Source organism: Dermacentor andersoni, chromosome 7, assembly GCF_023375885.2.
Source record: "Dermacentor andersoni chromosome 7, qqDerAnde1_hic_scaffold, whole genome shotgun sequence".
Classification (NCBI taxonomy): Eukaryota; Metazoa; Arthropoda; class Arachnida; order Ixodida; family Ixodidae; genus Dermacentor; species Dermacentor andersoni.
Genome location: NC_092820.1, coordinates 167,897,149 through 167,923,560, shown reverse-complemented (window position 1 = coordinate 167,923,560; position 26,412 = coordinate 167,897,149). Strand labels below are relative to the sequence as shown.

Genomic DNA, 26,412 nt, shown 5'->3' with positions numbered 1-26,412 from the left:
ACTATCCAGTTTCGTCGTTCATCACAAGGTCACAGCACGGTGCATTTAAAACTTTAAACTATAGGTTGAGGCCACCCCGGGAACTGTAAGGTTCAAGATGTAGTGGTCAGTGTTGTTCTCACCGAAAGGACTGAAACAACATTTCCTGCTGTACTTTTTTTTTCTTTTTTCTCTCTTTGCATCACAGATGAGTTTATTAGCAGCAATGTCCACAAGGGCATGAGAACCACAGACAAAATATATCAGAACAGTCGTGCCAGCACCAGATTCAGGAGCCTAACACCTATGGTTGAGGGCTGCTGTGTGCCACCAGCACGTTGCAGTTTTTTTTTCTTTCTTTTTAAAGACCATGCTTTCAAAACAGACACAGTTGAATGTACAGAGTTTACAAATGCTTCTACTTCACACCAATCCTTTTGTCAATATCTTTATTTTATATACATATATTGTGTGAGTAACTTTATGTATATATTTATAACATCCTTTTGCACTTTCCCCCTTCCTAAAATCTTCATTGTGATGACGACCAGCACACACAGATCTGGCCAACATGTCTGTGTGTGTTTGTGTGTAAGTGGAGAGTGCCTAGACAAATCGCTTGCTCTGTTGCTACATTGCTTTGTCTGAAAACTAGAGAGAGGCCATTGCTCTGCTTCCAATGGCCCGGGAGGCAGAATGATGTCACGTGCAGGAGTCGTCACGCAAACCGTCGTGACAAAAATTGCATCTCCTGTGCCCACACAAATCGCCACTAAACTTGGGAAAAGTCATCTTCCAAACCACGCCATCCAAACGAGGCATGTCTTCCTGTCCTCCTCTCCTAAATGGAGGAGGCAAATGTGAACACTTACACACGAAGCAGGTACGCAGGCTCGACCACCGAGCCCCGCGACCAAACCCTGCACAGCGCAAACGCAGCTCGGCGGTGAAAACTTGCTCACGGATCAAAGTTTTGTCAAGGAAGAAGACAACGACAACCACACACACCACGCCAGTTACAGTGCCAGAACAAACTGTGGGCATCTCTCGTCGACTAGCTTGTGTCCCGATTGACGCTCTGCATTCTGTTCTGCACGACATTGAGATCCCATTCTGGAAAAACGGCTAAGAAAAACAAAAGGCTGGAGGTGACGCGCTAACTACGCCTGGCAAGTAAACAAGCGCACGTGCGAGTTTGACTCTCTCACAGTTCCCAGTGTCATCGGGTTAGTGAGAGTGAACTGGCTCCACTGCACCATGGGGCAAGGTTTGAACAAGGTGTGAGGAGTGTGTAAAGTGCTGCCACGTTTACTTCTACATTGCCACTGCTGCTGCTTACGCTCTGGGGAATCTAGGTAACCAACGAGTTGATTGTGCAGATCTAAAGGTGCATTTGCTCTAAGCTGCTGCATCTTGTTTTCTATACAAACACGCACACTCCACACATTGCGAGAAAGAACAATGACTGGCGTGCCTATATGGTGCTATGTCACCTGTCTGATGGGAAAGGGGGCACCTTGAATGGCCCCTCCGGTTGCATCCAGAGCCGACGGCATGCGGTGCTCTCCGGGGCAGCTACGCTGCACCACTACCTCTGCGTAAAAAGCTGTGGCGGCACGGGAGCACGATTCGGGACTACCTCGAGCCAATACCATGGGAGCTGCCAAGAGCTGAAGCCGTATGGCTGGGGTAACGTGGGGCAGAAGGCCTGGCGCTTGTGAGGGTGGCTGGCTGCCTACTATTCGTTACCGCACCAGTTTTTGTGCATATGGTGGTGGGAAGGAAAACCGTGCCCAGAAGCAAAGATCGTTTTGGACAACTTTAGGCATGCCATCCCCACTAGTGCGTTAATTAATCTTTGGCTGGAGGGTAAATGGGGAATGGGGGGGTGTTGCGGAGCAACTACGTCGCTGCGTCCACATTGAAAACTGATGACTACCCTGCACTGACTGACATGCAACACTGCTGCCCACAAAGCAAAGTATTGTTTGCTCAAAAGCTTCGCGAGAAAGGAAATATAAAGTAGGCATGGCAAAGAGCACTACAAGCAACCCTGCATAAAGAAAATGGCAACAGGAATAAAGTAAGTACCATGGTGAGGCGAAAGGAAGCCGCACATGAGCAAGTATAAACTAGAGAATACTTAATCACAGCAACCATCCTGTACACTTTTTACAAGGTGCTCAACTCGAAAAATGCACTGACAATGGGCAATAAAGAATGGTTCATTAGATAAATCCATCTGCCATTCCAATAGAAGAAAACACACACATACAAAACAAAAAAAGGAAAGAAAGAAAGAAAGAAAGAGAAGCTTCAAAGCTTCACTCATTATACACTAAAAGGTCATGTCACTTAAGCTAAAGATGCATCACCACTGTTTGACTCACTCAAAAATGAAGAAAATTATTAGCGAGGAGCATTGTTTCGAGGAGAATGGGTACAGCCTAGTTCACGCGCAATAAGCTTGTTTATATTGTATCTGCGTTTGACGTTGTTGTCACTGTCCCGTTGCTATCCCTGACATCATAAAAGGCAGCATGAGCAGCCACAATGAGATAAGCGGCAACTCAAATGTGCTACAGCGCACATGACTAGAGCTGTTGGCAAACATGAGGCGGCGCTCCTACAGCACTCACACCAGAGATCTTCAGTCACATCTCTTCCGAAACTCTGCTTTGAACTACAGGTATAGAGCAACAAAATCAATCTTTAGTGTGTTCTTAGCTATATCTTAAAAAAGAAAGTGACAACATGCCAAATTCACCTGAAAAAGGACCACCTATTGAAAACTCTATTAGGTTTGCATGTTTAAGATTAGTGCAGCAAATAGTACACTAAACAATGAGTGCCATTTATTTCGTTAGACCTAAAAAACAATGCAATTTAATTCACCCAGCTTGCTGGTGTTTGATTATGCTTACTCCTACATTTTTTTTTAAGGACAGCTTTTTTTTGTCTTGTTGTGATTCGTAGGAAATTGTGCAATTTTGTAGCTAATTTTTTTTGCCTACAGGTGGCAAAACAATCACCAAGCCCCCATTGTACACTTCTGCACAATCGGAGTGCTTGCATTCCGCAACGTGGGTCGCATGGAGAGTCTCACAATTATACTCGCGGACAACTTTCTGTGGGAATGAAGGGAAAGTTACAGGCATGTGGCTCCTGCACATGTGTTACGGGGCCAAGTAGTCCACCAGAGTTTGACAGTGCTTTTGGTTGCTCGGAATTAACGCTGAATCGATGCAGCTTCACATGCGACGGTTTTGCATTTGCAGAGACATGGAAGGGAAGAGCAGCAAAATAAGTAGACTTTTACATTCAGTGGTGTGCTAAGGTGTTTATGTTTTCTCTTCCCCAGCTTAAACTAATGTGGCTGAAAACACGAGAGTATTTTCAGAAGTGCTCTCACTTGTGCACGCTTTGCCTCTGCAGCTTTCCATTCGTTGCCACAGAAAGTTGTCCGTGAGTATAGTATGACTGAAGAGCTACAAGTCACAGTGGCCAAAAGCTCAACGGGTTGAGTGCGGCTATTGCTCTCAAATTGATGTGTGAAAACAGCAGTTTTTGAGACCGAATTGAACAGTGCAAGAACCGAATTGAGGTCAATAGTTTTCGGATAATGAACAGCCCTTTTCACTGTTAATACAAATCTATTTTCTTCACGTCCTAGCGTATCCACAATGTTAGAAAGTTCCTGGCACTACACTGCACATTAGGAAGCATTGTTTATTTAAAACTACAAATTGAGAACTAGGAGCAAATAAGCAGTTTATTCGCAGACTCTGGGCTCATTGCTGAGTGCGAATGATAGTTTTGCCGAAAAAGTCTGGCTCCCTAAGTGATGTAGCATGTTACAGCTACTAGAGCTGCCATGGTGAAACTTTTTTGCATTTTTTGCCCGTTTTATGGTTGTTGTGCACAGTTGGGGATTTGAAATACAGTGGTGCCTTGTAGAACGAAAATAATTCCTTCCATGGGTGGGTTTGTTCTGTGGGACATCATTAACCATTGCATCCTATGGGAAACCTATAAGTGCATTCCCGGAGTATAGTTATTGATGCGCAAACGTAAAGATAATTATTACAACAGATTAGTAAATAAATGTTTCAGTTTGCCAAGGACTGGGTATGTTCAACATCCAAAGAAAGGTGGGCAATGTAGGAAGACTGACTATAATTATACCAGTGTTTACGCCAATCTGAACATTTAGAAACACTTCTCCGTTAAGTCTGGGTATGTCTCCTTCAGTGAGATGAGGCGGAAGACACTGCTGTGAAAAACATTCTCCTGTCTTCACCCCGGTATTTTTTTGAAGACTCAGTGCAGTAGAACTGATCAAATGTCATCTGGTTCACCCTTCGGCATACTTATTAAGGTGGGATGATAGCACCGCATGGTTAGCCAAGGGGAAATGGTGGCCCAGGAACACGGGAGGCCCAGGAAATGCACAGGCAAGCCTATGCGTGGACGCATCTTTTTTGTTCAGAGGAAGCGGATTTGCTCTGCGAGCTGAAGATTGCAAGGTAGCTTCGTTCACTCTGCATTCACTCTGCATGTGTTTCCAGATTGTTATTTGAAAGCGATCTTGACTTTGTGCTTGAAAACCTTTTTGCTCTTTTATTTATGCATCTTGCTCATTGTACTTTGATTTTTCTTTTCTCTTTTTGCTCTTTTGTTCTGAAATATATGCACCTGTACCTAACGTAGCACTATTACTTCCTTGATAGCCACTCCTGCCCTGGCTACGAAAAGGCAGTTGGCAATATTGTACAAATAAAAATTAATGAATAAATGAAATTTTCACTCAGTGATGCACCACTGTATTCGAAAACTATTAGAAAAATATTCCTATTTAGGAATAGTGACTATTTGATTCAAGCACCAAACCAAATAGGACCAAGTTTGATTTGTTATTTCAAGGTTTAGAATATTTGCACGTCCCTACTCTCAACCCGTGGAGATTTTGGGCAATGGGATTGCTACAGGAGCCCCGCTTCATCTATCTGTGTACTTATTCTGACAGCACTAAAATCCTTTTTTTTTCTTTTTTTTGTCTGCCACTTCTTTATTGGTGCTCAAATCCTAAAACAGGGGTTACATTCTGCAGAACAGCTTGCACAGTCGAACGCTTAGCACTGGTGCTTCCTCAGCAGTGTTTGTAACTTGTCATGAAAGTCACTAAATTTAGCAAGTTTTTATTCGCCTCAACAACAACTTTGCCTTTTTGGAGACTTCTATAGTAGCTTGTTTGGTGAGGTAAATAGCCATTAAATTGCCCAGGTAAAGTTCCTCAAAGGATTTTGGCTGGGTGCCGCTCCCCTATTTTATTCCAAGGGGAGATGTACATGCCTCCGTTTGTAGCTATTTCTAAATACTCTTTGAAGATCTTATTGGTCGGCCACCTGGGTGGGCATCAAAGTTGCTTTTCTAGGCATGGCACGATCTTGAGATCTGATACAGTTTTAGAAAGACGGTGGTTGTCTTCCCTTTTCACATTCTGATTGTTGACTCGCAAGTGCACAATGCAATTTAAACCTATAGTTTAAAAGATATAATAATAAAGCCATCTATGCACAATTGAAACATAAGAGGAAGGCAGTTCTAATCAAGTAATCATCACATAGTGACTTTTCACAGAAAATAGAGTATTCCGGGTTGCAACCCAGCAACTTCATCTAATAGAAAGTTACCAACACTGTTCCTCAGTCTGTCCAATGGAAAGAAAAGTCCACTGTCATCTATGGCCCCAGTACTAAAAGGCTGCTTCAGCTGGCCATGTGGATCGCCTTCAATGCCGGTGTGTGAACACCCTCAGCCACTTATTTTCTGTCGTATGTCGCATGTAACACGAGTGACAACGGCTGTCCACACGACTGGCTGAATACACTTTCTTGGGCACCTTGGTTGTAGACAAGATTGATCAACTGCACTATCATACAAATAATTAGACTGCAGAATGCACACCCTGTGCAAGATCTCAGACTGCTAACAAACAATTGGCGACTTCAAAATAACTCTTTCAAGGTTTTGACAACAAATGCGGTAGTCTGTGTAAATGTACTGCACGATGTCATCTACACTCTTGATGAAGGCTGTACAAGGCATATGGTAGTATTTCGGACAGCAAAGTTACAGTGAAGCATTCTCCCCGAACCATGAGATTTTGGGTAAGTGTCAATGAATGCTGCAGAGTGTCTCTATAGAATGGAAACCTTTCCAAATCAGCAGCTAAAATTAGTGACAAGAGAGAGAGAGAGAGAGAGAGAGAAAGAGAGAGATAAAGCAGGCTTCAGTGTGCAAATACAACCAGACTCGGAAGCAGATGTCGGGCAATTATGCTTGGCAAATTAGGGCAAGCTTCTTAATTTAAGCTTTGGTACGACCTCGGGGTGAAAAAAAGATGGGCAAGCATTTTGTATTACATCTGCAGAGAAGGTCAAACAAACTGAAGTGTCAAGGTTGAACCAAGAGCTGTGATTTATAACATTAAAACACCTTTGCACACAGCGTTCACTGAACGATAACTCTTGTCACCATGGCGATATGATGACGAGCACTGAAAAACATCTCTCCACATTGTCGCCTCACTCTCGTGAGAACAAAACTTCATAAAGCAAACTTCACGCACTGCAGCGCACTGCAATGCAGTGCTTGGATGGAGACAAAATGGCCATTTTTACAAAAGCAAGCACGCTTGGAAGGTGCTGGGCATGCGCTTTGTCTGGATGCCGCCATCGTTTACTGCACACTTGACCCCACAACGACAATTAATTTTAGCTGCATTTTTTAACTATATAAATATAAACAAAGGTCAATCCATAAGCCAGAGTGAGTCAATTTCACGAAAGGCGCAGCACACATTCTTGTGTTCTCCAGAGTTGGCAAAGTAGCAAGCCTTGTACAACAAGCATATTTATACTCAACAACCACACTCTGGCCAAACACATTGCTCAGTTTACGTATGTTCTCTATCTGCTCCAATCACATAGATGCAAAAAAAGAAAGAAACAAAGAAACAAAGGAATCCACTGAAAAGAAACAAGGCAGACAAAAGCAGGCATAAAGAAAAGTCACAGCAATGCTTCGTCAACCAACAACTTACATTTACATTATGTACATGTGCACACAGCATGCACCAAACAGTTTGGCACTGTCTGATGCACTCTCTGATGTGTGCAAGTGAGTATTTTGTTATGTGAAACGGCAGTCTTCTTTTATACAAAAAAAAAGAAAGAAAACTTGGAACAAAAGATGCTGAGCCATTATAATTTACAATTTCCTCGATAATGAAACGAACGAGAAACAGTGTGCCAATACACACGGACATAACTACTGCACATAGCATTAAAAGCAACAAGCCGCTACAATGACATGGCAGAAATGCTGAGAGATGGTGGGGCACTACTGTTAAGAAAGACTGAAACAGACTATCATCAATTTAATGCAAATTCAGTGCAGTTAACCCACGCTACAGCAGCACTGCATCAGAGACTTATCTCAACGAATGAGCAAACTCACATTTACATGACTAACTGCATGCGCTTCTGCAAATGGTTACTACCACTGGTTATAAGGGGATCACAAAAGATGTGCCACCTGCAAAATCAACACAACTAAACAGTACAGCTGAGCAGACACAGTTAGCTCATGATAATTTGCCCTTTGTCTGAGACACAAAGAGAACAGTTTAAATAACCCATGTTAAAGTTTATAGACACGTTCAAAATGCCACCTTTCATAGTTTTTCAAAGCAAATCAATTCAAAAGGTGGGTTGTGTAAACAGATGTCAAACAAAAGTCGACTGTACAACGTGAGAACACAGTAAGAGAAACACGTGTTCCTTGTTGCAGTCTCAGAGTGTAGTTACAATGACACAGTGGCAATCGAATCGAGATTGCAATTGAAATAGCTTGACAATATGCGACAACCTCCTTAGCCTGCAAACTAATGAGAGGTTTGATAATAATGAGAATGTACGCACAAACGCTCGCAGAAGTTTTTGGAACAGTGAAATCATGAGAAAGCAAGGTTTCTAGCATGTATCAAACATACAGCCGAGAGCTGAGGCATATGCTCTATGCTCGTGCACATAAGCCGCACAATGCACATCCAGATTCTAGGCTAGCTCTCAATCTTGCTTCCGTGTCCCAATAAATTCTGCAAGTGGCTGCACACAATGCAAGAGCTGCTCAGCAGTGGTAACTGCTTAACGCAGGTATTGTGACACACACATCAAGAACACAAGCGCTCGGCAAGATTTTCTTTTTTTTTTTTGTATGTTACAAGCCATAAGGAGCACGAATTTACACTGATTTCGCAACAGTGCTTCACAAACAATGTGTGACTTTTCCAAAGAAATGATCATCAACCTTTTCGACAAGAACTGAAGTGGCTACAAGGTTTCCCTTCCAAGTGCCAAACATATATAAAGCTTTGGTTACATTATAAAGGAGTCCCACGGTACTTTCGTTACGCTGCAGGCACAACACTGGTCTGCTCACAGCAACCAGAATGACAACACTTCCCACATACACGGTTACAGAAAATCTGGATCGGCCATCTGCTTTGCGGTGCAGGGAGTGAGGCTTAGTTTACCACATATCCGAGGGCATAGGAAAAAAACAAAAACAAAACAAAAACAAAACAAAGATCAATAACAACAGTTCAGTACCAGAAAAGCACAATGCAAGCAGTCTACATGGTACTTAGTACTAACTTAAGCAAAGCACAATATCTCCATGCTCTTCAAAATAGCACAAAGATGCCAGCAGGGCAAGACGAAATCTTTGGACAGTGCGAAATGCACAAGCTGTTCGGTGCACCGCAGGGGCGCATCTGCCAGTGCTAAGAGGCTGAAATGTAAAGCCACTGGGCATGTATGGCTGAACTGGTGACAACAAATAATAAATACCGATGCACAAGTCAAATGATCTAAGAAGGAGAAAAAAAAAAACTAAGAAAAACACAATGGACAGATTGGGACACAACACGGAACACAGCATCGCGAGGGGCCTTTGAGTCACGGAAAAAAAAGAAAAAAAAAAAGAAAAGCACAAGGGCACTGTGTTGATGACTCTGTAATCACAGCTACGCTGAGGCTATCATTGGAACAAGTCCCACGTGTTGGACCCATGCGAGCTTCGTCCAAACAGCAGTGGCACAATGCTGCAAACACAAATTTCCTCCTTCAAACCATCATCTAAATGCAACGATGCTGCGGTACTATTTACTCCTAGGTAGGATCAAGCCAAAGAACATGTCCGTCTTCGGAAACCTCTCATGCAACATGTGTTGGGGGACTGACAGACCAGTGGGACCAGACATGCAGCTGGAAGCTACAGTGTGCCACCTGTTACGAAGGCACAAGCACCTATCTTTCTTTGGTGTGTCGTACAAGCAGCGCTGGCAGTACCACACGCTACTGCTCACTCATTGTCAAAACCGGGCCGATACCACTTCGAGACAAATGTTAGGTGCAGCCTTCGTCAATATGTGACAGGGAGACCAAGTGTTGTTCTGTACCAGCTACGTCATGTTGTGCCTGTCAGACATCTGACGTTAGAAAATCAAAATGGGGAAGTTCACCCCTCTCCACACAGTGCAGATGCCATAGGCAGCTGACAAGGCACCTTAGAGTCAGCTATGGCGATGTGTGCAGTGGCTTTGGTTCTTTTGACAAAGGCTGTATATACCAATTATTTTAGGAGTCGCTAACCCAGTCTAAGTTGACTAGTATGGTTGCTCGACAAGCTTATCAACGATTACGCATGTGCGAGAGCAAGCCAATATTTGCAGACGCACTGAAGATTTCCAGACAAACTGGAGGATGGAATATTTTTAGTCACAGGAGGGCAAAGTCCATTTACTTTGTTGTGGTGGGTGGCCTACAGCCATCCACAGCAGTGTGTCATCACACCAAGCGTCTGTTTTAAGGGAAGGGAATCAACAATGATCTTTAATACTTAGCATATCTCATGGGTGGCATGACTCTTTTTCCCAACATGTTCCCAGGGAACTTGCAGCCATTTATACCTGAAACACAGATATTCACTGGCATATGATTACCCCGCTCGCTACTCTACAACCTGTTGCAAAGACTTAGATCCGCTTGTGAAAATATAGCAAGCGCAACACCTTCAGTGTAGCGTATACCAATTAATTGACAAGCATAAGACGTGCACTCAAACTGTACTCCTCTTCTGCACAACCAAACTGTGGCCAAATGGCAAAGGTGAAGCTTCCACAAGAAGCCCAGAGAAATTTAAATAAGAAAGCTTGGTTCAGCCACTCTGTGCAATTTTAAAGTGTACCAAGAACTGACAAATCCGGTCATTTCTCTGTGTTCCCTCATAGCCAATTCCACATTGACCAGCACCAGTACTTGCTAAGAGAGCCTGGATCAGACGGGCAACGAGTTGACACTGTCGACTTTAAAACTCCAGGGAACAGCAGATGTGGGCCTTGACTGATGTGCAAGATTAGCCTGGTAGCATTATCAACCTGCGCCCAGGATGTGCTGAGTGACGGATGGATGAAACGAAACAAAACAAATGGACAAAACAAACAAGACCTGCTGACCGCTGCTTACAGACATGAAACATGCACATCTAACGAGATTACCCCTCCTTTCTAAAGTCCATGAAAGTTGTAGAGAATAAATAAATAAATACTATGCATCATGAACACAGCAAAAACAAGTCACGGCTAGTAGTAAGGTTTGATGCAGTGACCTGGAAGTAGAACGGTGGGATCAAAAAAGTCGACACCGTAGTGTCAAGGGGAAAAGAAAAAACAAGAATAAAACCTAGAAATGTATGTAATAAGATGCCTAATTAACAAACACTATATGATGTCCTTTCAGGAATATGGCCACCTAAAAGACACGTTTTTGCCTGAAACGCACTGGCCGGAGATGACACCGAGTTGATGACAAACTATCCGAGGCTCCCCTCGAAACACAAAGCGATGTTGCGGAGGATGGAGAAGATGCACACATGCGAAATTTTGTGAAATTTCAGACAACGAGCAAAGCAATGAAGTATATTTGCAGCAAAACCAACGAGATGAAAAAGAACAAGAGAACTGTGAAATGAGGCCAGCCTTTATGGCTGGGCCAGTCGTAGCAGCCCAGGGCACATGGCACTAAACAAGATCGGCTCTGGACTAGACTAGAAACGGGTGCCTGAGCGCCACCTTTTCCACCTGCTGCTTCCGACCACGGCGCAGACATTTGGCCCGGCAAACCCGGCTCACGTAACATTCTGGAGTTCAAAGGGCAGCGGGAAGGGTAGTTCGAACAGTGCCGCCGTGGCCTTAAACGAAAGAGCAATAAAATGGCACGACGACGAGACACGGCGAGATTTCGGCAGTGCGTCGACAGGTGTCTCGGCTACTAATTGTGTCTGCGTGGAAATGCTAACAGGTTCGGGGTCTGCGAATTGCCTGTCACAACCCCGCCTGGAGGCTACTACCATCGGAGCTACAAGGCCCGCCAAAATGTCGTCGTTGCTGCATGCGAGAAAAGAAACCGCTTTAACTGGAGTCCGTGCATGCCACAGCGACAGTGCCTCTACGGCGTTGCGCTATGGGAGAAGACGGTGCCGCTAAGAGTGTGGCCCGGTGCGCGGCATACAGGGAACCACCTGGTTGGAAAAGAACCACCAATCGGAAAAGAAAAGTAAGGGGGGACAGAAACTGGGAAAAGTGTGAGGTCGAGAGGAGAAAGGTTGAATGGGCCAGCCAGGCACTGCATCCGCCAGAGGGAAGGCGGGAAAGGAACGGAGTGATGGTGGATGGTGTGTGCGCGTGTGGGGCGTGACTAGAAAGGGCGACCCGTCACGTGCGGAGGAGGCACTATGTCGCGGGCCCGCCCTCGCCCGCAAACCTGGCCGGATTGAAGTCCTCGTTGACGAAGGAAAAGCCCTTGAACTCCTCTTGGTTAATGTTGCGCAACACTTCCGGGTTGACCGGTGTCAGCACCGGCTCTTCCTTGGTGAAGTCTTGGTCAAAGTTGTTCACGTCGCGCTTGGTTTTCTGCGCGAACAAGAAAAGCGGAGAGAGTTTGAAGGTGGGTTGGCAACTAGGGTACCAAAGGTATGCAAGTACATGCACGAAAGCATGGACACATAAATCAAGACGTTGAAGAGAACAGGAGAAGCGCACCCTTACAAAAACAACCTTTTGTAGCTGATCAATTCTTTCATGATTTGTTTTTCTGCTTATCATCCAAAAAGAATGCCTTTCTAAAGGTATATAAATTTTTTAAGCAGTACTCAAATGAACTTAATATCCTTAAAGGGACCCTGAAACGATTTTGACGGTTTTGTACAAACGTACTGAGCTGTTATAGTAGGTCCTTCACATCATTAATTGACGCATCTAAGTGCTCCGTGTAAAGCGCGTAATTTAGTATAAGGTTTTAAATATGTACATTGCTGCCAATCGCAGCACACTGCTAGGCAGAATTTTCAGCCGCCCCTACCCACATGACGTAAATCACCCAATTGACATCAGTAGGGCGAGCTATCCGACTGGCTGTCCAGGGCGCGTCATCGATAATTTTTCCACCTTTATGGTGAACAAATAATGTTCGTAATAGTTGGAATGTTAGTTAATTTGTTTCTATAGAAAGAAAGTAACTGAAAGAGAATGCACAAGAACAATTTCTCGCTACACTTAAGCACTTCCCGCACACTGCAAGTGTCATCTGCTTGTGTTACAATGTGCTCCGTGTTGACGAGAGCTCCATGGTTCGCCCTTGTTACATTGTGGGCTGCAAACGTAGCGACTGCCAATATGTCAAGCTGCGACATTGTGTCCCTCTGCAAGGTAGCGCACGAGTGAAATGGCTGCAGCGCGTCGGACTGTCGGTACCCGAACGGCGCCAGGATTTGTGTATTTGCAGCCGTCACTTTACGCTGGAGAATTACTACCACAATAGTGTTTTGTGTGTCCGGTATTCGGGTAAATGCAAGTGCAAGTGGACTGGGCCTGGGAGTTTCATCAGGTGAGCGGAGGCACAAACATGGGCGGTCCGCACGGTGCAGCCACCTGGTGGCACAGAGCTCAACCACACACAGTAGCAGCTGTATAGTAATGAAATGTATTCTTCCTTGATGCTGGTGTAAATTTTTCGCAAGAGTGTAATCGTTAACACATTGTTTTTGTAAATCTTTAAAATGTTTTACACTTGGTTAGAGCAATATTAGCTCTTTGTTTGGCTGGTTAAGCTCTCCGCCAATGGGTGGCTGGACCGTGAAGACTGATCAGGCAGCTCACATACGTCTACGCTAAGGTTCCTTCATGAGCTTGAGTTTATGCCTCCACCGTTCCGTCGAAACGCCCTGTTCACCTCTGGTTACTGGAGTACCAGACACGTTCGGTGCTGCGACAGAATGCTCGCAACGCACACTGCTTCGATAGCTCTCGCTTGGAGTCGACTGCCAAGCAGCTGACAGAGAGTTTGGAGAGGCTTCACACGCTCACTCCTACAGAACCAGAAGTCGACGACACAATGTGCCATCATGACGCAGAGCCATTGAAGGCGGAGCTTCGCCCCGATCACTCGGCGAATGAGTTGAGGAAAAAATGCAGGACTATGGAGAAGGGTAACTTGTAATCATCCATAGCTCTCTTAATATGAGACATTTCACACAAATGGTGGTGCGAATTATTAACTTTAGCTGTACCCTACGCGTCTACAAAATATGTCCGAACCATTTCAGGGGCCCTTTAATTGCTATTGCAAATTAATCTGAGCACAACGTGTCTGGTTAGCATCGCTGACATAATTTCTTTTCGAATAACCACACCATTTCATGCATACTACTTACCTATGTGGGCGTCTGTGGTTATATTATGACTCACATATTTCTTTGCCTACTTTTTAAGGTATTCAAAAAAGTAATAAATATAAGTTGATTGAGGCAGCAGGGTTGGCCCTGAGAGTACATGGGGATGTTGGTACTCACTCATATGTTGCTGACAAAAAGTCCCAACAAAAGTTCATACTTCAGGACCACTTTCTACATATTTCATCTCTCAATTGCGAAGAGAGCAGCTGTGCCTACGAGCAGTGGTTACACAGGTAGTCTATAGAAGGCAGCAGTGCAGGTGCTGCAGTTTGCATGCTGGATGCAGGATGATACCAGGAGAGAGGTGGACAGCAAAACACTGGTGGAGCCATCTTGGTGGGCCGTGGGAATGTGGTTGTAAATGCGGCATGTGACGCCGTCGGTGATCCTAGCACAATTCTATTCCCAATGATACCACTTGAACTCTACAGATAAAGCTCGGTATAACAAACACAGATATAACGAGTTAGCAGATATAACAAAGTAAATATAAAATTTAGTTGGTCATGCTTTTTCAACGGAATATTCTCCTGCTATAACGAGATCGAAAATGTGGGATCCGACATGACATCAGTCACAGCAAAGCAAACTTTTGCTGCCACGTGCCTCAAAACATATCCAATAATCTTGTTTAATTCCAACTCCAAGGGGACCGGAAATTTAGTCGAATAAAATGGAGTATGAACTAAGGTGAGCCTAGACAGATGGTGGCTTGATGCGTGCTGTCTTCCTGTGTGCCCAGTATTCAAGATGATCGAGCGTGCACGAGGAGAGGAGGTAGAGGGGAGGGAGGGGTAGGTGACTGCACGGTAACGTGATCAAGCACACGCTAGGGGGCTCTTTATTGCTCTTTTTACGCCATGTGGGAAAGGAAGGTGCACCCCGCTCCGCCTGCTCCGGTCTGGTGTTGGCTCCCTGTGCGTCTTTCCTCATCATAGAACTTTTGTCTTCGAGCCCAACTTTGGCTGCCAACTGCTAACAAAGTGGCGCTGGTTAGGCCTAATGGCCTAAGCAGCGCAGCTGGCAAGGTGGCTGGTAACAAGTCGCTATGGGCAGCTCACCGCCAATATGTTTGCACTAGTAGACTTTATTGGCGATCAAGCCTGAGATATCAAACACACAGGAATGATTGACGGCCGTAGTAGCAGAGTATGTATCTATGTGTGGTCTTGCTGGTATCTGAAAAGTCTGCATCAGTGATGTGCTCATATTTATGTGCATACTTGTAGACCTTATCAGCGAATGAGTGTGAGATCAGAACGCACGGGCTAGAATGATGGTCGTAGTGGTGGAGTGCACACCCACGTGTGGTTCCCTCCATGTCTAAAAAGCCTGCTGGCGCCGTGCGACGTTTTGGTCAGCAACTTGGCTTGGTTGGAGGGCAGTCGGTAAGCCAACATGCTGATCAGGTGTAATAACACCAACTACATGGTTAGGTATTCGCAAGGGTATGTAGATTACTCTTGTTTTCGTGCCGTATATCAGCACAGGAAGACGTCAAAAGGTGATAAAATTGCGCAGCAGAACGTTTGCTGGCCTGTTGACTGCTGGCCTGTGTTTCTTTCGCATAGATCTGATGGCAATCTTTTTTCTGCCAACATCTGTGTCTATGCTTATAACAAATATAGGATGTAATGAAGGTATTTTCGTGTCCGATGTGACCTCGTTGTAATGAGGTTTAACTGTCGTTCTTTTCATGCTGTAGCCACAGGCCTGAGCACTGCCTCAGTAGCATTTTCACCAGAACCAGCTTTTCTGGGAAAAAATAGCATGAACAGAATAGAATCGAGCCTAGAGGAATGAAAACATTATCCAGTGGTGGCCCAGTCAGTTTAGGATTTGGAGCAATTTTTGGAGCAGAAAGAAATGTCATTCTGTTGCAGTTTAAGAGCAGCCACACCAGCATTCTGGAGCAGTTTCAGAGCAGAAAGATTGGTCTTTTTGGAACATGTGAAATAGTACAGCAGTTATCTGTAGCCATTTGATGAAGCTTGTTATTAATGTGCAATCAGTAAGTGCTCTTCAACAGTGAAGCAAGACACAAAGCCAACAGCAACCAATTCCCACCGATGGTATACCATGCATGCTTTGTTGGAAACATCTTTATTTGGGTAGGCAAGGAGCTTAATCTTGTGAACAATTAAATCAAATTTTCTAGGCTAACATGAACAAAGATATACACCTAAAGCTCTAAATTGCCCTAAAGGCCTGCCAGTACACTTATTAGCCTTATCAATGCCCACACTGTGATAGGAGATGGTGGGTACACACGTGTATAATTAAGGGAAACATATCGTGTCCCTTGACATTTGCCCCTTCTGACTTTTGGTAAGCTTCACAGCAATACTTTGCGTATGCTTCACCTCGTAGTAATTCTGTACAGAGGCAAAGTTGACTTTTGGGAACTGGCATTATGCAACGCGCTCTACTTTTGGAGCTCCAAAGCCATTCGCAAGAATGACAAAGGCGGTGTTGGCGCCACTGCTAACAGCGGCAAATTGTTTCAATGAAAAACATGGCGCCAAACAGCAAACTTGGTAGATAACATTGAAGTAGCTAGGCCTAGCGTTGCCGCAGTGGTGGCTATGGCTGCCAGCGGATCTGCATGTTAGGGCGCTGTTTCAAGGCGGCGCGAGAATCAATATGGCCACGGTGGTGGCTGCGATTAATTACATTTCTGACCTGCCGTCATGGCAAAAAGTCAGGAAAATCAGACAGCGAAGGCCTTTTCCGTCCGAAATTTGAGACGCTCATACACTGACTATATGGTATATGCAGGCGGTGCCGCGAATGTGTCCGAATATTCAGGCATATCCGAGAAATCGGGCATCGGGAAAATCCGTTGTTAACTGTATTTGAATGTTCACAAATTGATTCGTATTGTGGGGTAGTTGCATAACCCTAGTGGAAACATTGCATTAGCGTGAAAATGCAAAAAAAAATAATAACATACTTTTGTGCAGTTTGCGCAGACGACACTTGAGTGGGTGCAGGCAAGTCGAATTGCATCAAAATGACACAAATGGTGCAGCTGGACCACCACTGATTACGCCAGGCCATTCTTCCTTGCAACCCAGATTGTATGCCATCTCGACAAAGCGCAGCATGTTTGCACATGCACGGGATACTCACAATCTTGGGCTTGAAGGGTGGCTTGACTTTGCGGGCCTCCAGGGCTTCCCAGTCAATGTCCTTGAAGAAAGCGTGGCTCAAAATGGCCTGCTCACCACCTTGCGACTCCACGCAGCCCAACCGCTTGGCAGGATTCTTGGTCATGAACTGCATGCCCGAGTGTCAATCAATCAATCAATTCCATTTTACTAAAAAAGTAAGTGCTCTGCTGCAGGCAACATTTACTTCATTGGTATAAGCACAATGTGCACGTTGACTAAACACCCTGATTTATTGAGAGAAACCTTTCTCTTCCTCGCCCTGTTTTCTTGACGACTGTGCAATACATGGTCAGCAAGGATTGTGCAACTTGCTTACCAATGTGGCTCAGACGATTTTCCTTCCCTGCAATGCTTTACCAAAATCAAACTTTCTTCACAGCAGCCTCAACACTGCACTAATGCATCCAGGAATGTTTTATGGCTGTCGTCACAGGTGCCTTGTCATTCAAATCACTGTGCGCTGCAGCACTTTTGTCTTTGTTTAGTATATTTATTCCTACCTCCACTTGCCTTTAACTTTTATTTCGTTTACGTGCATACATCATGCTAAAGGCACAAGATATTATTGGTTACACATACCAATAAAGAAATAAACAAATACCACGTCAAAAATGTGGAAGCATTCATTCACACGCACCGATAACTGCTTTAGGTGTACGCTCACTCAGAGTCACTAATGCTCACACACATAGTGCTCTGGTATTGCTACAATGCAGGCGAGTGGTTTAATAATGGTGTTGAGCTGAGGCGCTCAGTAGTGTGACAATAACTCTTTCTTTGCACAATGTGTAACATTCCATAGGACTTTTGTGTCCTTTGTGTCTACAGCAGCTGCTGCTTTTACTAAACGTTCTTGAAGGTTGTGTAAGGGCTGGTCATTCATCATGCCCTATGCTTATGGCTACAGGACATTCGGGGTTCATAGGAAAGCTCCACTTGCACACTGCGCATAATGACTGCACTTTCAGCCTTCTTGCGGCAGCTCGGCCTTGATGAGACCTTGTAGATAGTTTTGAGTGTGAATGCACTAGCGTTGGTTGAATTCTTAAGTGGGTTCTCACTGCTTCCTGGAGTAGCATGTTCAGGCCTACAGCCTGGTTGATGTACCTGATTTGAACAGCACCAAGTAAGATGACGACGAAAAGATGAATGCTACGTTAAAGGGACACTAAAGGTAACTATTAAGTCAACGTGGACTGTTGAAATACCATCCCATAAACCTCGAAACGCTTGTTTCATGCCAAGGAGAGACTTATTTTAAGAGAAAATGCGTTCTGAAGCGTCCGCGTACCTCTAGCGCAGTTCAAATCGCCCGCCCTCCGATCGAGGAGTACTGACATCATGGTCTCATAGTGACGTTGCGTCATCGGTGAGTAGAACGGCGTCCGCAGACGGCGCTACGGCTTTTCTGCGCAAAACGCAAACGCGCGGCCAGAAACAGAGCCAAGACAGCCGACAGCAGAGCTAAAGCGGGAGTATGGTGGCTAGCGGAAGGAGAAACGCGCGACCATGGGGCTCTTGCATTGCCCAGGGGGCGCTGCGAGAAAGGTGCTAAAAAGTGCCCTCTGTCCTAAAATGGGTCGTACCAAGCTCGGTCGTCTGCTTTGGAAAGCACGTTTACAATATGGACCCGCCACTTTCGGTTGTGTTGTAGCACGGCCTGCTGCGTATATCGGGCGCCGAAGATTTTTTCAGGGGTGGCACGCTGCGTAAAGGCAAGAAGTTATGCAGTGCCGAATACGTGTACGCCGTTCAAGAATTAGGCGGCGAAGTTTTAGCACGGTGTCAATCGCAAGTGAAGCGAGTCGCGTACGAAGTGGAACTACAGGTAAGGTTTGCACGCTAGCTGCAAGATTCAGGCGCACAAACGCGAGGAATGCGTGCTATAAATGAATCCACAGCAGCGATAAGCAGACATCATGTGTACGGAACTGCTCGAGCACACGACGGTACGCGCCGCGATGTACGAACTGCTCGAGCGCAGGATCGTACGCGCCGCGACGGCAGCGGTCTTTCGACATGCCGCCAAACGGCAGGCCTCCTGCAATCTTTGTTGACTGCATGCCACTAAACTGATGCAATGGATATGAGCTCGCACGTACGTGTGAATCGCGCTGTAGCGCGAGCTTGTGCGCTGCTCGCTTGATGTAGCTTTTAATGACAGCGCTCGAACATCGATGTGCTGCAATCAATACTGCCTTGCTGCGCGGCCTCAACGTGCTGGCTTGAGATCAAGGATGAGCGCATTTAACTCTCTTGACCTGTGCTGCTCGTAGTGGAGTAGTGAATTGTCATCGAATGAGCCCGACCATTTGTGCTCATTTGCACACACTTCACCACTTCGCATCGGTCGAATTGTTAATTGTCGCTGTGGCCGGGTCTCCAATCGTGAATTACCAGCCATGCCTGCTGCTATGTCGGTCTGCTGTCGGGACTGTAGGTGCAAAAGACCGAAATTTCGAACGCAGATAATCAAGCAGGCTTCAAGACAGGCAAAGCAGTCAGCATGGCACGAAGTTTCGCTTACTCAGCGCGACGAACTGCAGCTATGCAGCGCGCCCGACACTCCACTTCGTGAGGCCTTGAAGGAAAACGGTAGAATCTGATGTTGGGATTCAGGCCTTCTTGTTCATGGCAGCCCACAACGCAGAAGTAATGACGGTGACGCCTTTTCGAGGCTGGACTAGGTCTCTCCGGATCGGCATCACCGATTCCTTCTGCTCCCAGCATTACGTCCCACGGCACACGGAGATTCCGCTTTCATTAAACTATAGGCTGCGGCGAGCTCGCAGCGTGGTCGGCGTGGTCTGTGAGAAGTGACGAGCCTTTTCGCACTCGCAACAGGGCATAAAAAAGTGCGAATCGACGCAAAACTCGGCCTAGAAACGTGCTTCGCCACAGCCAGGGCTCAATACGACCCAAGCTGGCACGACCCAGATGTCGTTTCCCGCTACGCCACCAGGTGCCGCTACTATACCTCAAACTCCAGCGCAAGACTCCCATAAACTGGTACTTCATTCTACGACGCAAACTTCGACGCTTGTCGCAATGGACCCTGACACCGACAGATTGGCTCGCGATGGTGGGCTCAACTTCAGCGATTTGAGCACTGACGAGCGCGACCTGCTGCTGTGGGCTCGCGCTGCCGGCGTTGTTGCGTACTACGACGGCGGCCTCGACACCGGCTCTGCGGAGCGGGAAAGCAACGAGGGCTTCCCATGACATCACATGGACGTGGCATTCTCGCTGCTTGTTCCAAATGAAAGTTTCGCGAGCCAGCAGAACCCTCACAGCACGACGCGATAACCAAACTACTAAAACTCCAAAGCGTGCGCGGCGCAGAGTCGAGCGCGCAGAGTCGAGCGAAAACAAAACCTTTCGAACACCCATATTACGGAAGGGTAACGTCAAAATGTTATTTTTTCTTAGAATCGAATAGACGTAGACAAGTAGCATTTTTTTTCGTCTTATAATCGAATGAAATGATATTTTTAATACGAGTAGTTGAGTATTAGTTACACAAATTATGAGGAGTGCTTTCGTCATCGGGCTAGTACCGGAATGTCGCTGGGGTGTCTCAAATCGTGTCATGCATTTACCTCAATTTCTCCGTTACTAAAGCTCTGTTCGCGATTATATTGACGCCTTAGACGTTCTAGAACATTGCTCTACCACTTTAACTTGAGTTTCTGGTAACCTTTAGTGTCCCTTTAACATCAAACAATATTAATTTTATCTTCCTTGCGCTGCTTTGGGCTGCTCATATCAGAATATGTTCAAACAACAAGCTTGACTTCAAGTGCTATCCAGTTTAGACTAGAAAGACAACTCTCACTCGTGATCACTACACACAATCCAATCCGTGTGCACTCATCAACACACATACACTGTCAGGAAGCTCAACTATCATGCTTCCCCTGTTATTTTCCCTGCATGGCTCATGCATCTCCTGGAACCTGGCTTCCCTGCATAGCTCAAGGAGCACTAGTAGTCGCTAGCTGCGCAGTATTACAAGAGAGGGTGCGAGTGTTTCACTGCTAATGCCACCTCACAGCGAGCATACCAGGGCGCAACAGGAAAGAGCTTGTGATAACTGGTGTGAAATAGACACGCAACAACCACGAAAGGTAGACAAGGAAGAAAAGCACACGTCTTCCTTTCGTGGTTGTTGCGTGTCTATTTCACACCAGTTATCATGTAACAGCAGCAAGCTTTACTAAGGAAAGAGCTTCCTTCTCTTTGGCTGCGGGAACTCAATGCATGGAGACAGGACTGCGCACACTCGATAAGGGGCTTTGCAGGATTGCCCTGAGTGAGAGAGAAAGAGAATAAGCCTCATTCAGGAACCCCAGTTGGGGTTTGTCACCAGTCCGAGTTCGGCCCGAGGACACCTTCCCGTTCGCTCCTATGTGTTAGCTAGCTTGCCTATTTTATAGAAAGTGCAATGAATCCCCTCTGGTTAGTTTCCACTGCTGTGTCCTCTGTTCCAAGAGCACATTTGAGACCCCACAACTATTTTCACTAGAACAACGCAGTACTAGTACTGATGCCCCCTGCATTGAATAAGAAAAGTACAATGTCATGGTAGACGCCTGCACGCACCCCTTTGAGTATGGAAACGGCTTCCTTGCTTAGCCACACTGGGTAGAGGACGTCGTCGTGCAGGATCGACTCAAAGAGGTCGTCCTCGTTGTCCGCCTCGAACGGCGGCTGGCCCGCCATCATTTCGTACATGAGCACACCTAGCGCCCACCAGTCCACTGATGGGCCGTACTCCAACTCTTGCAGGATCTGAAGGAGGCAAACACCACAGAGAAAACGGAATGAGGTAAGCACAGTTTCTTGACATTCTTCAACCAAGAGCAAGAACACTATTTTGGCTGCATACACTAGTGCAGGTAGTAAACCTGAATGCCCCCTGAACTTTCGACTATGACTGTGCAGCATTACAAACCAATGGTTTATTCAGGCAATATCAGAATGCACAAACAAATGGTGGCTGGTCGTATTATGAGAGTACTGCATTGGGCTTTATAGATAACTATATATATTCGTCAACCAGTGTCAGAACATAAGCTGCATTTCAAAGCATACTGCCACGATGTCTGACAGTGCATGTTGTGCCATTTGTCACAAGCACTTGGAAGCAATACGAGTTCTGAGTGGCCACTACTGCATATTGCATGGTCACAAGCCACCATAAGCAGTTGCAAAAAATGTAAAATGCAAAGCAATGGAGACTGCATTGTCAACTTTGTTTTGCACGCCTACTGGCATCACAACAGGTGGCACGACTGCTCGGAACCATCAGTTTGCAGCCACAGTAACAGAGGGTGCCACGATGGTATGCAAATGTGGTGACTTTTCACAATGGCAGTCTGCAAGGTGTAAGAGGTCCCACGCACACACCTCTGGAGCGATGTAGTCCGGTGTACCACAAAAGGTGGTCGTCGTGACGCCATCCTTGATGCCTTCCTTGCACATGCCAAAGTCTGCGATCTTGCAGTGACCGTCCGTGTCTAAGAGAATGTTGTCTAGTTTTAAATCCCTGCACAAAGAGTGAAGCATCCAAGTGTGAGTAAGTAGGTTCACTAGAGCTCAGCAGCACAGCAGTCATCGAGAAACCATGGCAAGCAGAGAAACAAAGTGGTGGCTCACCTATATATGACTCCATACTGATGTAAAAACATGAGGGCTAGCGTCACCTCGGCTGCATAGAATCGTGCTCGCGGCTCGTCAAACTTCCTCGCCTTCTGAATCTGGAACATCAGGTCTCCACCGTTGACGTACTCCATGACGAAGAACAGTCGATCCTGGTGGAGAGGAAAGAGGAACAAAATGGGGATCTTCATGTCTAGACAATGCCATAAGAAGTAAGGAGCCCTCAGCCAGCGCTTCAGCATAGACAAACGAGAGCAAGCCTCCTGGGAACGTTGTCTCTTCAGTGTTATGCTCAGTGATTGCATCGACACCTACCTCAATGATCATTTATGAATTTTGAACGCTGTCTTAATACAACGTTGAAGAAAGAGGAAAGTGGTTTATAGCATTGCAATTTCTTCGGTATAGCTTTTTTTCTGTCACAAAGTAATGCCTTTTGAAGTGTAAATGTTCTTTATTTTTACTTGTACAATGTACAAATATTTTGAGACACAGAGGACAACAGAATTTGAGGTGCCTGATTGATGCTGCCCTTTCAAGCTTGATACAGGTTTTATCCCCATCTAAAAAAGAAAGAGTCCCAGGGTCACATGTTTCATGGGTCAGTTTTCCGAAATGTCGCTTTCAGCACGTGCTCATTGGCTAAACAATAAAAAAAATGGGGGGGCTATGAAGAAAGGAACTGCACAGTCGCTGTTATTTTCCTGCTGAAGAATCCTTGAATGCATGGAAACAATGCCCGTTGCACTGGTGAGGTATTTCGGTATCAAATAGTGAAAGCTTTTTCGAGATGATTGGTTGAGGATACAAAGACCCCTGCTTTACTTCATGGAAGGCTGATACCACGAAAGCTTAATGACCAATGTGACATCTTTCGCACTGTCAGTTGTGACTCGAGAAATGTGAGATGTGCTATTCTAATGAACGCAAGGTGCAGAACCCACCTCAGTCTGAAAGCAGCAGTGGAGGGCTGTGAGGAACGGGTGCTTGGCGGACAGCGTCAGAATGCGCTTCTCCGTCATGGTGCAGTCAACGTCGTCGTCTTGCAGGATGACATCCTTCTTGAGCACTTTCACAGCATACACTTCTTCTGTGCCCTTGCGTTCGGCTAGCATGACCTGGGAAAGAAAAAGACACAGTGTGTCTCAAACACCAAGGAACCCTTTGTGTCAAATCATGCAGGTGCTAACCTACGGAGACAATACTCTCTTGCATCCCCTGACATACGTTTTCCCTGCATGACTCTCGTGTCTCCTATCATTTGGCTTCCCCAAATTTGACACACACAAAAGTGCGGGAGCAGTTGTCATTACAAGTCTGCCCCATTCCCACATTGAACTGAGCCTCGAAGACCAGCATGTGCAAACATTCGCTTGTTATCCCTGAGTGGTTGAAGTTCCTCTATTCCTCAGCGTACCTTATCGAGCAACTAGTAATTGCTAATTGGCTAGCCAGCATTAATTAGTATTGTAGCATAGCAAGAAAAGCCACATTTGTAAGTTTGATGTGTCCAGAATGTTGTGCCCTCATTACATTGCTAAGAGCATTTTGATGCACACCATAAACTTAAACAGGTCCTTCTAATAATTTCTTCAGGATTAGGGAACAGTGGTCATGTCAGGTTTCGTTCAAATGATGTACTTCTTTTCTTTTTCCTTCTAACTTTTCCATATATACTTCTTAACCACCATCATGATGCCATGATGATGATCACTGCTGTGAAGCTGCAACTACAGCTACAGCCTGCAGTAATAATCAACAAGAGTGGTGTATGCTGACATCATGGATGCAGTTACGAGGTCTCTATGACAAAGGTTGCTTGAATAAAAATAAACACAGCCATGATGACAACAACATAAAAAAATTGAGTGCAGTACGTGCTACAGTGAGTGAAAGCTACCAGCGCAGAATGCAAGCCCGACTTGGCGAGAGTACCTTTCCGAAGCTGCCCTTGCCGAGCACCTTGATGAAGAGGAAGTCCTCCAACCCAAACTTGCGCGGCCGCCGGCTGTCGCGGCTGCTCGGTGTGGGAGAGAATTTCTCGACAGGCTCGCCGCCCGTGTCCGGCACTTGAAGTGACAGCTGCCCATACGAGTCTGTCAGTGACAGCATGTCATAGGCCCCGAAGCTCATGCCTGCAAGAGAGACACCCCATGCCTGAACGTAAATGGTGCATTCTTGGCTGTCGTTCGCTACCATGACACAAGGCAGGAACAGGGAAAGAGAAAAAAAGAACTATTCGCTTGACCAAGCTTTGTTTCAGTCTCACACCGATCATGCACAGAAGTTGGATGTCAAATGCAGAAATAAAACTAATTCTGAAACTTATTATGGTTTCTTTCTCCCAAGAACATGCAATGATTGAAAACTGCCTGTGTCTCAAAATGTTGTTTCTTACTGATCCCTCCTGTTTAAAGATTGCATTAGCTGACTTGCTCCATTCTGATTAATTATATCCTATGTGTCCTTGTATTACAATTTGGCGTATTTTATTATAGACCGAGTTATATTCTGACTTTTACCCCTTAACCAAGCAAGGTCCACCCAGCTTATCAATGTCCAAAATACTAATTGAGTCTTTGAAGGTAACATTTTACACAGATTGCAAACAATATTTTACTCAAATATACATAAATTATAACCATCAAATAGGTTCATTAAAGTCAGACATGACTACTGTACTATAGAATTCCAACTAGCTAACGAACTAATGAACTAACTAACTAACTAACTAACTAACTAACTAACTAACTAACTAACTGTACCGAGTACTATGCAGCCAGCGTTGCATAGAAGTTCTCAATCAAAAATATGTAAAGGGTTTAAAGGGTTTTCTGAATTCTGAGCTGGCAAAGAGCCAATCAGCAAAGCCACTACTAAGCTACCATGAAGCAACAAGACACACTGCTGTTGCTTTCTAATATGTGACACCCAAGAACACAACCTTTGCAGTGCAAAACACAGTGTAAATGCTTTGCGCAGGTTATCAACAGGGTAGTGCTAAATTCGAAATCCGGAGAGCATTAGAATCCAATGGGAACCATAGCATATTTTTATAGTTGTTCTAGTCCTTCCACATAATTAGGTAAAGTATTGCTCCTTTTTTAATAAGACAGCAGTAGATTGCCTTTAGAACGAACCTGTCCAGCTGAATTCCACTTTAAAATGAACAGTTTGGGTACCTTTATACGTTTTCCCGGAGATGCATTGCACTTCTGCGGAGTTTAACTCTAGATAATGTAAACTGGTTTCGTAGATCGACAGCCCTTCCACATAAGAAAAAAGCATGGTACTTATGGATTAATAAACGCCCACATTATTCCCACAGCTGAATGCAGGCAGGGAATACAGATGGACGCCCTTCATGGTTCATGTCCACACTCTACTCTTCGGAATTAAAAAAATTAAATTATGCAGTTTTACATGCCAAAACCACTTTCTGATTATGAGGCACACCGTTGTGGGGGACTCCCACAATGGACATTTTGGCCCCCTGGGGTTCTTTAACGTGCACCTAAATCTTAGTACATGGGTTTTTTCGCATTTTGCCCTCATCGAAATGCGGCTGCCATGCCCGGAATTCGATCCTGCAACCTCGTTCTTGCTTTTTGGTATGGTGACAATACAAAATACTCCTTGTACAAGTTAGGCCGATAGTGCCCTGTGTACAACGTAGAAGAGGATATAGCCCAGTTAATACAGTTGAACCATGAGATAACAAACACTGATATAACAAATTATC

General features: G+C 45.3%; 1 protein-coding gene across 2 annotated transcripts in view; it reads right to left on the bottom strand.

The window, feature by feature from the left end:
• Positions 1-141: 141 nt before the first annotated feature.
• The window catches only part of Pkc98E (Protein kinase C), a 51,335-nt gene continuing 25,064 nt past the window's right edge, over positions 142-26,412 (bottom strand). For both annotated transcript variants that reach the window (XM_050180289.3, XM_050180290.3), the window contains 7 exons: positions 24,606-24,805; positions 23,615-23,788; positions 22,668-22,822; positions 22,419-22,557; positions 21,612-21,800; positions 16,969-17,115; positions 142-12,016 (listed from right to left, as the gene is read on the bottom strand). In XM_050180289.3, the coding sequence (XP_050036246.1) occupies positions 11,837-12,016; positions 16,969-17,115; positions 21,612-21,800; positions 22,419-22,557; positions 22,668-22,822; positions 23,615-23,788; positions 24,606-24,805 (1,184 nt within the window). In that variant the 3' untranslated portion in view covers positions 142-11,836. The remainder of the gene's footprint in view (positions 12,017-16,968; positions 17,116-21,611; positions 21,801-22,418; positions 22,558-22,667; positions 22,823-23,614; positions 23,789-24,605; positions 24,806-26,412) is intronic.